This window comes from Perca flavescens, chromosome 20, assembly GCF_004354835.1.
Source record: "Perca flavescens isolate YP-PL-M2 chromosome 20, PFLA_1.0, whole genome shotgun sequence".
In the NCBI taxonomy this organism is placed as follows: Eukaryota; Metazoa; Chordata; class Actinopteri; order Perciformes; family Percidae; genus Perca; species Perca flavescens.
This window is the reverse complement of record NC_041350.1, coordinates 11,914,773-11,930,827: the sequence shown is the minus strand read 5'-3', so window position 1 is coordinate 11,930,827 and position 16,055 is coordinate 11,914,773. Positions and strand designations below refer to the sequence as shown.

The 16,055-nt window shown below is 42.2% G+C and overlaps 1 protein-coding gene across 3 annotated transcripts in view; it reads right to left on the bottom strand.

Moving 5' to 3' along the window:
- tiam2a (TIAM Rac1 associated GEF 2a) overlaps positions 1-16,055 on the bottom strand; it is a 78,584-nt gene that overhangs the window by 2,164 nt on the left and 60,365 nt on the right. For all 3 annotated transcript variants that reach the window (XM_028565463.1, XM_028565461.1, XM_028565462.1), the window contains exons 16-26: positions 10,430-10,663; positions 9,158-9,226; positions 7,177-7,302; positions 6,513-6,621; positions 3,766-3,945; positions 3,354-3,472; positions 2,671-2,779; positions 2,229-2,284; positions 2,027-2,129; positions 1,690-1,783; positions 272-426 (exon numbers count right to left, since the gene is read on the bottom strand). In XM_028565463.1, coding sequence (XP_028421264.1) covers positions 272-426; positions 1,690-1,783; positions 2,027-2,129; positions 2,229-2,284; positions 2,671-2,779; positions 3,354-3,472; positions 3,766-3,945; positions 6,513-6,621; positions 7,177-7,302; positions 9,158-9,226; positions 10,430-10,663 — 1,354 coding nt within the window. The remainder of the gene's footprint in view (positions 1-271; positions 427-1,689; positions 1,784-2,026; positions 2,130-2,228; positions 2,285-2,670; positions 2,780-3,353; positions 3,473-3,765; positions 3,946-6,512; positions 6,622-7,176; positions 7,303-9,157; positions 9,227-10,429; positions 10,664-16,055) is intronic.

Here is a 16,055-nt window from a genome sequence, read left to right as displayed (position 1 = left end):
CTCAGCCCCTCTAGCATTTTATGACCTAAAAAGTGAGATACGATTATCTCTAAAGTACATGCATACTTAGCATTACACAGTAGATGGTTTTAAAGGCTAAAATAGTCAACAAGAATCCCTCCTCTGCCCTGTGGACATGTTTTTATAGGAAAACTTCCCAGGAGGCAGTACCTGGTACTGGAAACGAATGTTGAATTTTGTTTATAGATCTTTAATTGAAAGAAATCTCTCCTGCACATATATTTACACGAGAATGCTTCTGAACGCTCACCTATCCTGGCGGAGGAGGGCAGGGTGCTGCGCAGGGGGACCAGGCGCTCCTTACAGCTCCTCTCCAACGTGCCCTCGGTCCTCATGTTGCTCTTCACGTTCTCCCTGAGGATGGAGCGGATCACCTTGATGATGTGGACCTTGTTCTCTGGCACACTAAGGAGGACACAGCAGAGGTACCATAGTAACGTGAGCACAGGATATGTTCAACTTGATTTCTGATGCTAAATATAGATTAACGGGATTGGTGAGAGAGTTCCAATGTGTCCCCAGCGAAATGGGTGAGGTAATTCATTAGGAGTGATCCCAATTTCACAGTGTGTAATGAGAATTAATTGGGCTACAGGCTTCACTCTCACTACTATCCCCATGTAGACAGTTTTTCTGTTAAATGCTAAAACAGCAGCAAACAGGATCCATTGGAAGACATGCTATACCCTAATGAGTCTTGTTTAGGGAACATTGACATAAAAAAAAGGCTTTACAAGATTATTAAACTAAATGTTTTATTTTAAGGTAAGGGTAAAAAAATTATTTACAAATATTGTAAATCATTACAGGTATAGTTTGACATATGAAGATACAGCCAGTAGCCAATTTGCTTAGCTGAGCATAAAGACCTCTAAAATGTTAATTAGTGAGCTTTAAATGAGAATGGTATTATCAAAAAAGAGAACGCATTTATTTTGCTTCTATCGAACCGTTAAAAAAAAAAAAATATTTGATTAAACAGGATTTATTTTCTTAAGCTGGATCACCACTTAGCCATTTTAATTTACTTTAATGAGGTTGGAACTTACTACATTTTAAGTACTTTGAATAAATTACAAAATTGTTCCAGCTGATCACCATTTGGGTCTTTCTTTGTAGCCTTGACCATGAGTAATGGCAACAATAAGATCTGTGAATACTAACATTTCTATAAAGAAGACCTCTGAATGCCTGCTTTTCTAACACCATCAGACAGACTGTAAAAAGCAGTTTAACCAAACCTTTTTTTGGAGAGACTGAGAACTGTCCGTAAACATCTATCCTAGGTGATTGTTTACAGATCAATATTCTGGTTCAATGTTGACAAATTGTACTTGCCATTGTTGGGTTTAGTGAGAAATTATTACCAACACTATGGCCATGGACACTTTGAGTTTGGTCCAAATAAAGTGGGTTAGATAATCTGTCTAAACTGCTTTTTTACAACCTGACTGCTTTCATTTCTTGCCTTCGTGGAAGGCAAATTACTTGTACAGTGTTTTAATAACCAAAGAAATGGTAGGAAAAAAATGCAAAAATAAGACCAACATAATACACCTTAATTATTCTTTTAAAAAATATTCTAATTCTGGTATGTGTAATGGGTTCTATGAATGCATACCAATGTTAATCATAACCACGATTCCACCTGAAAGTTTAATCTCTGACCTGCTACACAGCTGGAAGACTGTCTCCGGTCTCCCTTCCACTTCAGACCTGGAGTGAATCAGCTCCCAGATGCAGCTGCTTTCTGTGCCTGTTCCTGGGAGAGTGGGGGAAATAAAGGAGGGGGGTTTTAATCACTCAGTCCAAATGTGGTTTATGGGTTCAGAAGGAGATAAGGAGGGAGGGAGCAGAAATGCCAGGTGTGTGGGCAAGGAGAATGAGCTTTTGGGGTTTGTGTGGGGAAATACGAAGGGGGAGAAAGAACAAAAAGATTTAGTGGATGTACTTTGTGAGTGATTTAGTGGGGATACTGTGGCCGTTTGCCAGCCTCTTACTGTACCTGCAGTATTTCCCAACCTGACCTGCAGCGCAGAGAGCGGAATGAGCCAACGGAACTTAAAGGGGTCCAAATCTCCGTGAGAAAGTGCTGAACGAGAGTTGGTCTGGTCATCACGGGGAAAAGAGAAAAATGCTAAGTTTCACACCGAATACACTATTTGTGGCTTGTGAGAGTAAATGAATGCAATAGACACAATGTTTACCATCTTCTTCTTCAGCTTGTTTTCCCTGTAGACCAATATCACCGCTTTCTTGAACACTGGTGAGAGAGAACACATCAGTGTCTTAGTTTTTACTGCGAATGCCTCTTGGGGAAAGCGACTGAAGGAGTGCAACCCACAGAAGCATTTTAGATGCCAGCTTGAAGCCTTAAAGCACTACAGATCTGGATGTGTGAGTGCTATTGGAAACACAATTCTGTGCGGCTCTACATAAAACCCAAGACACTTGGTTTGTATGGATTCAACTTTAACTGCAAAAATCCACAGGTAGCATACAAAATGGTCTGCTATATGGTCGTTTGTGCCCAAAGCCTTTAAGGCCTAATAGTATCTGGTGTGTAATAGGAATACCAGTCAAGAAATTGATTGCCAAAAACATTTGGAGTGTAGCAGGGTGGAAGTTGAGGGTAGGGTGCAGACTCACCAAACACGGTCATTTCGGGGTCTTTTCTCATGCGACCCAAAGACGTATGCGGGTTGAGCCAAACCACTGAGGAATGCATGAGAAACTCTCCCATAGAAATCTCTGTGACCTGAGAGAGACACAGGAGACAGTTTACAAAAACAGCAGAGGGAGAGACAGAAGAATAACAAGCCAGACTTTGGGCTTTTTGCTGGAGCATACTGCTGTGTGATACATACCAAGTATCCATGTCTATGAATGGTGCTCCATAGACACTACAAAATTCTGTTTGTGCATGGGGTGATAGCTGACTTTCAAGCAAACTGATATTGTTTTTGTCTGAGCGCTGTTTAAATACATAATGTAGACAACATTATATAGCATTCACTTTGAATATGTATACTGCAGTAGTTACCAACTAAATATTTAATACATTTTTAAATGTATTCAATCCCTGGGAGGCAATGCACAGAAGACAGCATAAACGACATAAGGAACTAAACAGCCCCACTTTGATAATGTACAGATAGTTAACTAGGTTGAAGTAGTCAATCACTGATTGTGATAGGTATTTAGTATTTTATTTTCAACAAGAAACCCTTGTAGCAGGTGTCCTGGGAAACTGCTATGTGTACAACTACCGCCAAGGCAACTTTAAATACATTTAGTATAATGATTATAAATCTTATGAAATGTGTATTTACCTCTTTATCGTGGCCACTCTGCTCAGAAACTAGCTGATCAAACACAGAGCCGTAATCCTCGTAGATCTTCTGCATCTCATTGATGTGGCTGGCCACCTTCTCCATGGCTTTCAGAGCCTCTGTAGGGGCAAGAACAGAATGAAGTAACGGGGATCAAGGGATCAATTCTTGACTGCATATGGAAGTGCTTTGCATTACAGTAGCAAGCTGTATTTGCTCATTGTGTGTGCATTGTGTAGGGGAAAAATGCCATGTCTTATGTGCCAAGATCTGTCACTTAAGGCTCCCAGGCATGATAGCATGACAAGAGGACTGTAATGAAATGACAAGTGTGAACATGGCCTGTATTTATAGCACATCCTCCATGTGTGTGGATGTGCATTTGTCTTTAAATGTAATGTTTTCTCCCTACCGGTGAGGTGGTAGTGCTCCTCACTATCAGCATCAGTGAGGGAGACCAGCTCCCTGAGCAGCAGGGGATACTTGAGAACCCTCTGCACTGGTTTAATCAGGTAGGACTCCAGGGTGGATGAGTGCTGCTTGGTGGGGTTCCTCGCATCCAGGAATTCCTTGAAGGCCTGATCCGTCTTAGCTAAAAGAAAAGAAAATTGAACATGAATCTTTCAGCACTTGACTTTATTTAGGTCCAATCTAATACCCATTATTATTATTTTCCAATACATTTTATGTCAATGCAGTATGCCAAAAATACCAGGATGTCCTACTACATCCGGTCGCATTTTGCAGTATGCCTTTCTGGCTATTCTGACCCACAATCCTCTGCATAGGGGAAGATAATCACATCGACTGAGCTGCTAAGAGAGCACAGACAGATGACAGACTGATGACAGCTAATTGACAGAAGCCTGCGACAGATATATGAGCAAGAGGGTCAAAGTTCAAGGCCTAATGTTATGAAGAACACTATGTCCAATTGTATGCATTCTGCTTGCAACAGTACATACCTTCTAAGGTCACCTGCAGTTCGTACTAAACTAAGTCATTTGGAATGCAGAATTTGTTTTAGGTGTTTGGGTTTCTTCAAGTACTCTGATTGTTTCATGCATACATAGTGAGAAATGTGTGGCTATATTGTATGCCAAACTCAGATCTGAAATTGCCGTATGCAGGCCAGTGCAGAATCATGGTGCAATAAGCTCTCTCCAGCAGGGGGTAGTGTAGGCTTCTCCAGTACCATGACCACTGCAGCATTTAAGTGTAAACATCTGATAATGCATCCAATATACTCAGCACATCACCTATGAGTATCATAATAAATGATAAGTGTTTTTTTTTTTTTTAATCCAGCAGAACTGTGGTGAGTTACTTAAATACTAAAGCTGTCTTATTTAAAACATGGTAAAAAAAGTATTAATTTGGGACTCCTTAGTTCACGGAGAAGCCAAAAGCATAGTGTGAAATAGTTGGTATAATACAGAATGAGCCTTCTGTAAAAGGTGATGACCTTTTCCCTGAGCAGTATGCTTCCACAATGCTTACTGAGGGGGGCCATTAAAGTATTAATTATAGCACTCCCAGCCACAGACAGGCAGCTGCATCGACACCTCCTGGAGTAATTGGCAGGCAATTAACAAGTCGACAAATAAACAGAGAAACTAAGGCAACCCAGGGCCCTTGGCATGATGGGAAAGGGAGGAGGGGCGGGGCGATGAAGATAGCAGAGACGGGCATATAATTACTTTAAGGGTTGACAAACTCCCACAGATCTCTTCTCTGTTCACGTGGATCAACTGGTTTTGACCACGCTGAGCAAACTATATACTCTGTGTGCAATGTGCAACTATCTCCCTATCTATCTGCAACTATCTCTTGTTATACTTGGCTATTCTTATCTGTACTGTGCAATTATTGTGCTACATGTTGTTCTAATATTAGTTAGTGTGTACCAACTATAATACTGTACACCCCGCCATTGAAAGCTTTGGTTAAAGAAAAGGGTGTATGTAAGTGGAGTACTTTGAATCTGGCATCTTTTCCCTTCATGTAAGCACTTGGAGCCATTTTGCGCCAAGTTGGCACTACCCACAGACTTAAGAATAATCACTATGCCAAGATCTCAGATGCTGTTTGAAAAGGAACATCAGTATTGTGTGACCATATAAATCTTAAATAAAAAAAGAATAACTAAAATAAGATATATGTAGAGGTGCTGAATCTTTGACTGGGTACCCTTCGGTTTACTTTTAAATCACAGATTTAAGTTTTTGCATCCAAGAAGCATTTTAGCGAAGGATCTTATAGCCTGATGGTGGCATAATATATAAATAAACATGTTCATGAACTTCAAAAAATATTAAACTGCAGAAAACTCTTTCATGCACCAGTGTTGCTTTTATAACCATATTTACCAAACGTTATCCTCCTCTAGGTAATTCTGACCCCTCAGGGACTTTTCAGGATTGTTTTTTCTTCTTCTAATCCTATTAAATATCCATCCTGCTTCTTACTTCGAGGAATATCCCACGAAATTCTAGTAATGGGGCAGATTTAAGCAGCACAATTTGCCAACCCCATCCAGTGATGTCAGCAAAGAAGCCAATCTTCCTACATTTATCTCTGCACTGGGCAGCGTTCCCAAATAATGGCAGAAAGGCAGACGTCGTAGCAGGCATAAATCAACTTTAAAATTTCTACTCTGTCACATGCTGAGGGCGACGCAAGGAATTATTGGGGCTCTCAGGTTGTAACGGTCTGCTGTTTGTGGACAAGGTTATCCAAAGTCTGTGTATTAATTAATGCATGTGCCGGTATTTGTTTATACTTTATCTGCTTGTAAAACAGGTAATAGCTTTGAATATTTAGAAACCGTCGATCACAAAATGAAAGGTGGATTTTGTTTCCCCAAACTTTTCCCTCACTTTCATCCAACTGTCTCCCTCTGAGACATTTGCTTTTATACATAATTGATAGGTTTCCCAAGAGAGAAGGCCAAACCTTCCAACAGTGAGTGCCGTGAGGAGTCTCTGATGCAACATAGGTGCAAGGAAGCTGAATTTAGTAGGGGTGTGAGACACTTTGAATTAGTATGTGTCTGCAGATGTATTTATTATATGTCAATTCTTTATTTCACTTTGTGCTGTACGTTTATGTGTATTTAGGCCATCATGCGTTCTTCATGTGTTCAGCTGTGTTCTGTACCTCTCTCCAGGACCTTCTGCACCTTGATGTGGTTGGCACAGAAGCCGCTGTAGAGCTTGAAGTGGTCAGCGTAGTAGAGGAACGAACCCCCAAGAGAAAACAGCAGCTTCTGTAAAACGAAAGAGTGCGATAGAAAAACAAAGGCAGGGACTGAGTGTTACACACAGATGGCGAGAGAGTGATGCTACACAAAGCCAACAGAGTACAGAGAGAGGGGATGAAAGAGTGCGAACATGTGAAGTCATCACCAAAGCACTCGGTCCTCCCTCTCTTGGGAGACTATCCAAACGCCCCCTTTATCCTCTCCCTTCTCGCCTAACCTCTTGAGTACACTAGCTTTCAGCAGCTCACAATCCAACCAGTGAACCGCCACCTCGATCAATAGACCCCACACCTTGTCATGTCAAGCCTACAAATCAGCCGGCGATGCTCCTGTCACACCACCTCAATTATTTATAAACGTCAAGATCATACCTTTTTTTTCAGAAAATCACCTGGTTTGAGAAGAATGTCAGTATATGCATTCTCATGGAATCCACACACTTTGGACATTTAATCAATAAGGTGTTATGTTGCAGTGTGTGTGTGTGTGTGTGTGTGTGTGTGTGTGTGTGTGTGTGTGTGTGTGTGTGTGTGTGTGTGTGTGTATATATATATATCTCACCTTGAACTGTGAGGGGGTCTCGAGAGTGCTGAAGTCAGGCGAGGAGGCGATCCTCTCCTCCAGGGTCTGTAGGAAGACCCTCTGGAAGTCCAACATCTCTGGCAGGCTGCCGAACAGACTGTCCATCTGAGGAGGAGACAGGGTCAGAGGGTTGGTGGGATAATGGATAGGAGAGGAAGTATGGCATTGTGGGAAGGTGATGGATAATGATGTATGAGGGAAAACATAGCAGAGAAAGGTGGGGGAAAAGGGAGAAGGAAGGAATATGAGGCTACAAAAAAAAAAAAAAAAGAGCCAAGATAGCTTGTAATTCATAACAGTCAGACAGGCACCCTGGAGTGTTATAAAACCTCCACTCTGAAGGCTCCACCTCTGACAAAGGCACTTAGGAACAAGCTATGGCCCTGCTAGAAAATGCAGCGCACACGCACACACAAACAAACAAACTCATAATGTCTAGCACACTCTCTCCAACACATACCCAGGGTCAACACATCCCTTCATTAAAAGCCAACAGGCTCTTGTCCACTTTGTGCCTGGACATGTCCTGCTGTACCATAATGGCCTTATAATTTGCCCCAGTGCTCAGTGGCCTATCGACTAGTATGTCTTGGGAGAGTCGTCCTGTGTTTGAGGTCACGACTGGCACAGCGCTGCACACAGGGCTGGAAACTGGAACACTCCGGTCATTAGCATGCTGCAGCTACTACTATATGTTATAAGGACAACACAAGAAAAAAAAACCATTGTCTTAATAAAAGAGGTGCACTGAAATCAGCGGACTTAAAAGATGGGTTTACTCTTAAACTAGCCTTTATTATTGGGGTGTCCCAGTGTGACGTTAGAAGGTCAGTGTAAGGGAATGCTAATTTGTCCTCTAGCCAGTCACAGTGGTAATGGCCTAACAGAGTTCATCAACATCACCTCTGGGTAATAAACACTCAATGAATTCCACATCCTATATAGCAGTGAACGTCAACTGGCGGCCCGCGGGCCACATCCGGCCCGCCAAAGCTTTTAGTCTTGAATAATCATAAATTCACAAAATGTAAAGAGGAAAAACTGCGTTCTGTTATTTATCATTTCAAGCATTTAGAGCAAAAACCCAGCCCCCTGTATTTGCATCTCTATTCACATGCCGGTATTCTGTACAGCGATGCCTGAGCTCCACACATAGAGCTGAGCCGAGATGTGTGTGCGTTAAAACACGCAGCACTTGACTGGGAACGATACGGCCGCTGGGGCAGATGAACTCACGCTAGTCTATTTTCTGTAAGTAGGCTACAATAAAACCTTGGTGAGTAAAAAGTCAATACTTATCAATGCACTCACCTGTGTAGACCGGCATAAACATGTAGAAAGCGACATATCAATCTGTTCTGTCTGCTCAGTCCACCGCACTACCCTAACACAGCTCTACTCTGCAAATAGCGAATTTTTACAAAGAAGCTAAAACAAAAGCTGTCGGTTTGTAGTCTAACTGTTTATCTTAGTTTGCCGGGAATCTGGAAATTTGGACAAATTCTTGTTAACCTCACTGTTGGCTGAACAAACCAAACTCTCCGCTGGAGCGGTAAATCTATGGAGGTATTATAAGACAAAAACAGATATGCACGTGAATGACGCGATCGTTATGTTCAAGTTCTTCATTCTTGATGATGATTCTGGTTGTATTATTTTGCAACAGCATCTTTCATTGCAAATGAGGCATACATGATGAGTGCATAGCCTGCTTATCAGTCATTCAGCTGGGCTTTTCCACTTCAACTTTTCGCTTCAGCCTCTTTGACAGTGACACGTTTACCTGACAACAGCAGTTTTTTTGATTAGAAAAATTCTGGCCCTTGAAAAAATGTAGTTGATGACCCCTACTATATAGGCTCAACATCTCCTAGGATGCACCTCCGTACGCTACAGCTCTCATGAGGTTTATCCATTCTTCACACAATATAACATGCACGCACACGCACACACCACCTACCTCATCCAGTGTGAGGAAGGTTTCATTCTGCAGGGGTTTCAGGTAGATCTCGAATAAACAGGCCAAGTCCTGTGCACAAAAATAGAGAGGAAGGTCAAAGACAATGAATCAAACAGTCAAGTCAAATCAATTTCATCATTAGATTACTACTTATTTTTCCTTTTATAACCTCCAACTGTCTTCTTCCCACAGTCCCTTAGCCTCTTTCCTCCATCTTCTCCCTCCACCTCCCTTCCTCTCCCCCCACTATAATGTGGCTGTAGCTTGTCTTGGTTTCAGTGGAGATATTCTCATTAGGTTGATTTATGGGCCTCCTCCTCCTCATCCCCTCCCCAAACTACCTCAGTCGCTGCTGGTGCATGGATACGGGCGAGCAGGCCTGCATCAAAGACAATCTCCTCACTCAATTACAAATCAACAGCAAGTTGAAGAGGAGGGGTCCACAAGAAAAGGGATTTAATGAAAAATGAAGAAATGAAGGAGAAAGGGAAGAAATGCAAGCCATGACAAGTGTTGCAGAGTCAAGAAGATCATGAATGTGGCTCTTTAATGCATGTCAGGGAGGAAAAGGTCATATTGGAAAAAAAGATGGCAGCAATATGATTGGGCGGGAAGAAGATAAATAAGGCGAGAAAAGGAGGAGGGTTGGAGGAGCTCTAAATGTGACACAGGAAACAGTTTCGGTTTCATTTCTTCTCTAGTCCCATGTCATGCCAAAGCATAATATCTTATATTAAAAGGAAAAATTCAGTATTTTGGGAAATACACATACCATATTTCACTTGCTGAGACTTGGATAAGAAAATTTAAAATAGTTAATTGGTGAGCTTTAGAGGTGCTGATAGGCAGATTTTGTTTTCTACTGACAGAGCCAGGCTAGCTGTTTCAGTATTTATGCTAAGCTAAACTAAGGTAAGCTATCCGACTGTTGGCTCCTGCAACATATTCATCGTACAGAATTGATTGAGTTAGATGATAAGATTCATACCATTCTCAACAAATGGCAAAAGAGCACCATTTCCCAAAATGTTGAATTCTTAAAAAATAATAGTAGTCCAGTCAGTCTTGGTATAAAAAAAGAAAAGAAATATATCATTTTTTAACTTTGTGAAAAATATTTTTCTATTTATATATATATATATATATATATATATATATATATATATATATATATATATATATATATATATAGAACAGATTTCAAATAGAGTTTCAAATAGAGTTTGAATAAGAAATTCTAATACGACAGCAGTCAAAGCTTTGCGATCTCACCTTGACATAGGACTTCTCTGTGTCCACCAGCTCCTGGATGACCTTGCGTAGCCTCTCAGTGGCACTCATATGCTTGGGGCAAGGTCTGAGCAGGGGGGCCTCTCGCGTGGGACCCGAGCGTAACTCCCCTCCCTGCCTCACAGGAGGTTCTTTGGTGTTGTCCATCAAACCCCCAGGGCCTGAGCTCATCCCTTCCTGGAAGGACTGGTAGAGAGTGCACACTGTGTCCACGCTCTGTAGGAGAGAGAGAGAGAGAGAGAGAGAGAGAGAGAGAGAGAGAGAGAGAGAGAGAGAGAGAGAGAGAGAGAGATGTATTTAGGTTAGGCAGCTCAGGGATTATAACAGCCAGCTGGATAAAATAAGCATCACCCTTGTTATAAGAAACTGAATTACATGCATGCACCCACAGGCATGTATCTGCACTGAAACATGTTCTCAAGGATCTATTAAAATGAAAAAACAAGTCTTTTACTTCCCTTATTTAACAATTCACTATTAATGATTTCAGCTCCATAGCTTTATGAAATAATGATGCATCCATACTATACATGGCCAGTGATTCTCTTGGGTGTACTAAGAGTGTTATGGAGATTTAGTTATGCATTCTATGCTAATTGGCTTTGCATCAAAGACTTTACAGTGCAGCTGAAAGACTGACTGGATATCCCAACAGATAGCATTGTATCACATTACATTATTCTTCTAAATCCATAATAGACAGTTATGCAGCTTTGTGTCACAAATCAATTAAAACATTTTTTTTTAAATCCCAAGAGGTCACATATTAGCTTTTATACCATGGTCTGGGTGAATACTCTATTCTGATTGGCTGCAGGGTGTCATTAAAAAAGTGTTATAGGACACCTACTAAAGGAGTTCCGGTGAAACGGTCTTGTTTACTTTTCTAAATAAATGCGCTACATTAAATCAAAAAGGAAATGTGGATTTGTTATTTCCAACGCGTTTTCTGAAAACACTACAGCGTGGCGCAAACACACAGGCTGAAGAAGTAAGTTATACTGGCCTGTGGACTAAGTTTCACAGAGAATAACGTTATCTCACATGCCGTTCACTGTTCAGCTCGCTGCTTCAGGCTGTGCCGCTGCAGCCGACTGTAACGTTACACATCGCGGATCAAATTGTTCATAAAAGTCGTTATATTGTTTTGGGGACAATGACATGGCTGGATAGCTAGCCTGTCTTGTTGGCCAACATACTGTGAAATTATTTTTACTGATCGACAACTGTACACAAGGTTATTGACTTTGGATCTTGCTAGCATAGATACATAAATATCTCCGGTTGCCAAGGGAGGCAAGTCGTATTTAAGGTCCTTCCTATTTCCTGGTGGAGTGAACGTTTGTATTGCATAAGAACCTGATGGATGGGAATGATTGTTCCAGGTATTAGTCAAACAGTCAGGCATAACCTGGGAAACTGAGTTAATGTTTGAATAAACTTTAGATTTCGATTGTAAAACAAATTAAAATATAAACTAATGTTTTAAAAATATGTTATTTGGCAAGTGACCATGGTATAAGCGGTTTAATGCCTTTTGAGGTGTCCATTGTTTGGGCTGTCTTGACTTCTCAGCTGGTCTACAGCGAGACACACGATCAGGCACAGAGGGACACACACACACACACACACACACACACACACACACACACACACACACACACACACACACACACACACACACACACACACACACACACACACACACACACACACACACACACACACACACACACACACACACACACACACACAGGGTTGTTTGGAAAAGCGAATTAGTTCTGCTGCAAATGTTTAACACAAGTAAAAAGAGAGGCATCAGCGTGCTGGATAGTTCAGTGCATCATTTATCATCATTTTTGTGATATTTTACGAGTAGAATCTAAATCTGCAATGCAAATTTAGTAGTAACATTTTTCTTCTTTAGTACAAGTACACAGTAAGACAGTAGTATACATTTAGTTGCATATTGTGCTTTGGGGTCCCTCTGTAAGTTATTTTGGAGTACAATGGTTATGGAGAAAGCTACAAGCAGCAATACAAGAGGCCAAGCAATCAGCCCATTCCAAACAGGTATAAAAGTCTAAATGTAGCTAAAAACACCTCTGCTCATTCACAAAAAGTATAGTTTACTCCAGCTGGCTTTGTACGTCTCTGATAGGTGGAACCCTGTGAAAAATTCAGCATCATACCATTACAGAGGTGTTCAACAGAAACCGCTAATCTGCATCGCTTTATATTGGACTGTATTGCCTGGGGTCGGAAATTAACATCAGCCGTTGGCACCACACTGCGAAGTCTTGCCTGTGGCGGGTAGGAATATGTAGTCTGAGCAACTGTGCCAGAAAATGAGCCATCATCAGCCTCTCTGTTCTGGTCCCTGGGATGTAAAAATTAAGCAGTGAGGGGAAAACCTCTCCATTGTGGTTGTCACTGTATGGTATATTCTTTTCAAGCACTGTGGTAAACGTTTACACAATCGTGTGTGTGTGTGTGTGTGTGTGTGTGTGTGTGTGTGTGGTGTGTGTATATATATAGTCAATAAAGCCAAGAGCACGCTAGACCTGTAGGTGGCGGTGTAATGAGAAGCTCAAGCCCACGTTAGCCAATCAGAATCCCGAAAATAGCAACAGCAGCAACCAATCACTTCCTCTTTCTCGCTCTCAGCTGCCTAAACCTCCGTTTGTCTCAGTTTACATGCAAACGTGCAAACTAAGTTTTCCAAAAATCTCCACTTTGGCCGGAGTCTTTAGAAATAATCGTTTTCATGTAAATGAGAGGCCAAACCGCAGGATAATATCTGCGTCTTCCCTTCGTGTAAACGGGGCCTCAGGCACTACTTCATCAACTGTACCAAGCTTTGCTAGACAGTACTGTAGCCATACATTTTTTTGTGAAAAAATAGCCTCATGATGACCAGCCCTCCCATTGAATAACATGATGTAGAATTATAGTTTGTGGCCAAGACACTAGTGTCAGTAATATCAGGTTCCATTCGGCTGCACAGCAACACAGCACGGCAGGCAAAACAGCTGCTCAGCACTCTCCGCCTTCCTGTGTGTGTGTGTGTGTGTGTGTGTGTGTGTGTGTGTGTGTGTGTGTGTGTGTGTGTGTGTGGTATCGCATGAGCAAGCATTCAAGTGCAGCTCACTATTAAAGGCTCAACAGCAACACACAAAAATCGATACACCCTCATTCTGACACTGCAGGCATCGATACATACTTGTACGCAGTTCCCGAGCAGTGTGTGAAAGATTGTCTGAGTCATTCATCTCTGAAACGGGTGTGAGCTACCACCCATAGCCCCCCATTCACTCCCATTCCATTAATAAGCCTGCAACTCATCAGCCAGCTCGTTATGGCATGGTCACTCTAGAGACGGCCCTCCAATGCTGCAATATAGACTGTGTAAAAGTGAAAGACTGAAACAGAAACAAAAGAGAGAGACAGAAGGGGGGGGTAATCCTCGGTAATCCTCATCCATTAATGGTCAAAATATGTCTACAGCCATGCTCGCAGCTCTACGAGGCACAACGGTGATATGAGCTCACAGTGACAATGGACAATAGGGTGATGTTTAGCAGGTTTAATCTTTACCATGTTAACTATTTCAGGTTAGCGCGTTAGCATGCCAACATTTACCAATTAGCAAAAAAAGTTTGCCTGATGATTGCCAAAAATCATCAACTTCAACGTCTGAGATGATGGGGGAAAAAAACATTTTTGCAAACATATATTCTGTTTATACATAAAGCACCTCTCATTCGGAAGAATTGAACCAAAGAATGTCAGCCATCTGCAACTACAGCTGCTGACACACACTATCCCATTAAAGACCACAAAATACACTTCAGACACAGATGCTGCTGCTGCCACACAGCGCCAGTCAGCCTTCATTCACTGATACACACTCTGGGAAAACTCCATATTGTGCCAGGCGGGGGGACAGGGGGAGATTGCTTAACAGAGGTTAAGGATATCAGAGCAAAATATTCATCAAATAGCGAGGTAGCTCAAGACAGGGGGAGAGCGGCCTTGTGGAGACCGATAACAGTCATATCTGCAGTTTATTTCGGCTACAGGCACCAAGAGGAAAGGGGAGGCATGTCCGGTAGCACACACTGCCACCACAATGCTGAGTTAATTCCCATCACACCCACACATTGAAAGGATATTGGCTCAAGTTCGTTTTCACACACACACACACACACACACACACACACACACACACACACACACACACACACACACACACACACACACACACACACACACACACACACACACACACACACACACACACACACACACACACACACACACACACACACACACACACACACACACACACACACACACACACACACACACACACACACACACACGATGGCGGAGAACACTGCACATGGAAACACTTTCACCTCTTACACAGCTTCCTGACTAAGTAAGATTTTCATCTGAATGGCAGATACCTGCATTGGAGCATGACAGGAAGAGGTGGGCAGAAAAGAAAGAAGAAAAGCAGAGAGGAGGGAGGGGGGCTACACTCTGTCATGACTCAGGAATTGCGATAGCCTCACAACAATCCCACCAACACAGCCTGACAGCTAGCCCAAATAACCAATTAAGAGCAGAGGACGGGAGCCAGCGGAGGCGGGAGAAAAGCCTGGGAGCGCCAGGAAAGACGAGTGGATCCGACAGCGCTGCTGTGAATTTCAGGTTGTCTCTCTGACAGCTGACAGCTCTGGATCATGTTTCTACCTCGTCTCGCCATGTATGCCCTTAAGTCAATTTAGAAAGGAGGTCTTTGTCAACCTTTAAAAAAGGTTAAAAAAAATGCAGTGAGAGGCTGTTGAGTCATTTTGTCTCTGTCTACTTGGTTTCCTTCTGACGGCGTCCAGCGGCATTTTTCATTTTCAGTCAACTGCCATACACACACGAACTTACTTGCTAGATCCCCCTTGATGTGAAAGTAAAAGGGTTTCATCACAAAATGCTGTACTCTTCCCATCAAGTAGAATTTCTCATTTCTATAAATACACTTACAGTTTCATTCCAAACTAGGCCAAACAACTGACAGTGATAAGCTTACATATATGGCAGCCACATCTATATCAATATTGATCCAAAAAGACTTTATTGGACCCACTCACTTTCAGGGTCAGGGATACTTAAAACACAGTTGAGCGCTAATGACTTTCTACAGTCTCTTTCAAAGAGGCCCCTTCAAAAAGTGCATCCAATATTACAGCATAAACATTATTAATCTCTAAATATTCACTTCCTAATCCAATCCCCTGCTCACCATGAAGAGCAGTCTGTAGAGCAGCCTCCACGCCGCTGTGGCCTGACGCTGGGTCCTTCGGGCCAGCGAGCAGCCCTTCCTACGCAGCCTGCCTCCCCTGGATGCTGGCATGTCGGCTCCAGAGATGCTGTGTGGTTATACAACCTAGCTGAACCAGAGAAAATAGCCGCGACAAAACTGAATAGTTGGCTTGACCGTTTTGGAGATCTATCTTCTCGCTCTGTCCACCTCGGATTTTAATATGTTAGTCAATTCCCTCTTGCAACATTTCTTACCCTGCTCCTCCTTTCCTGCTCTCTAATT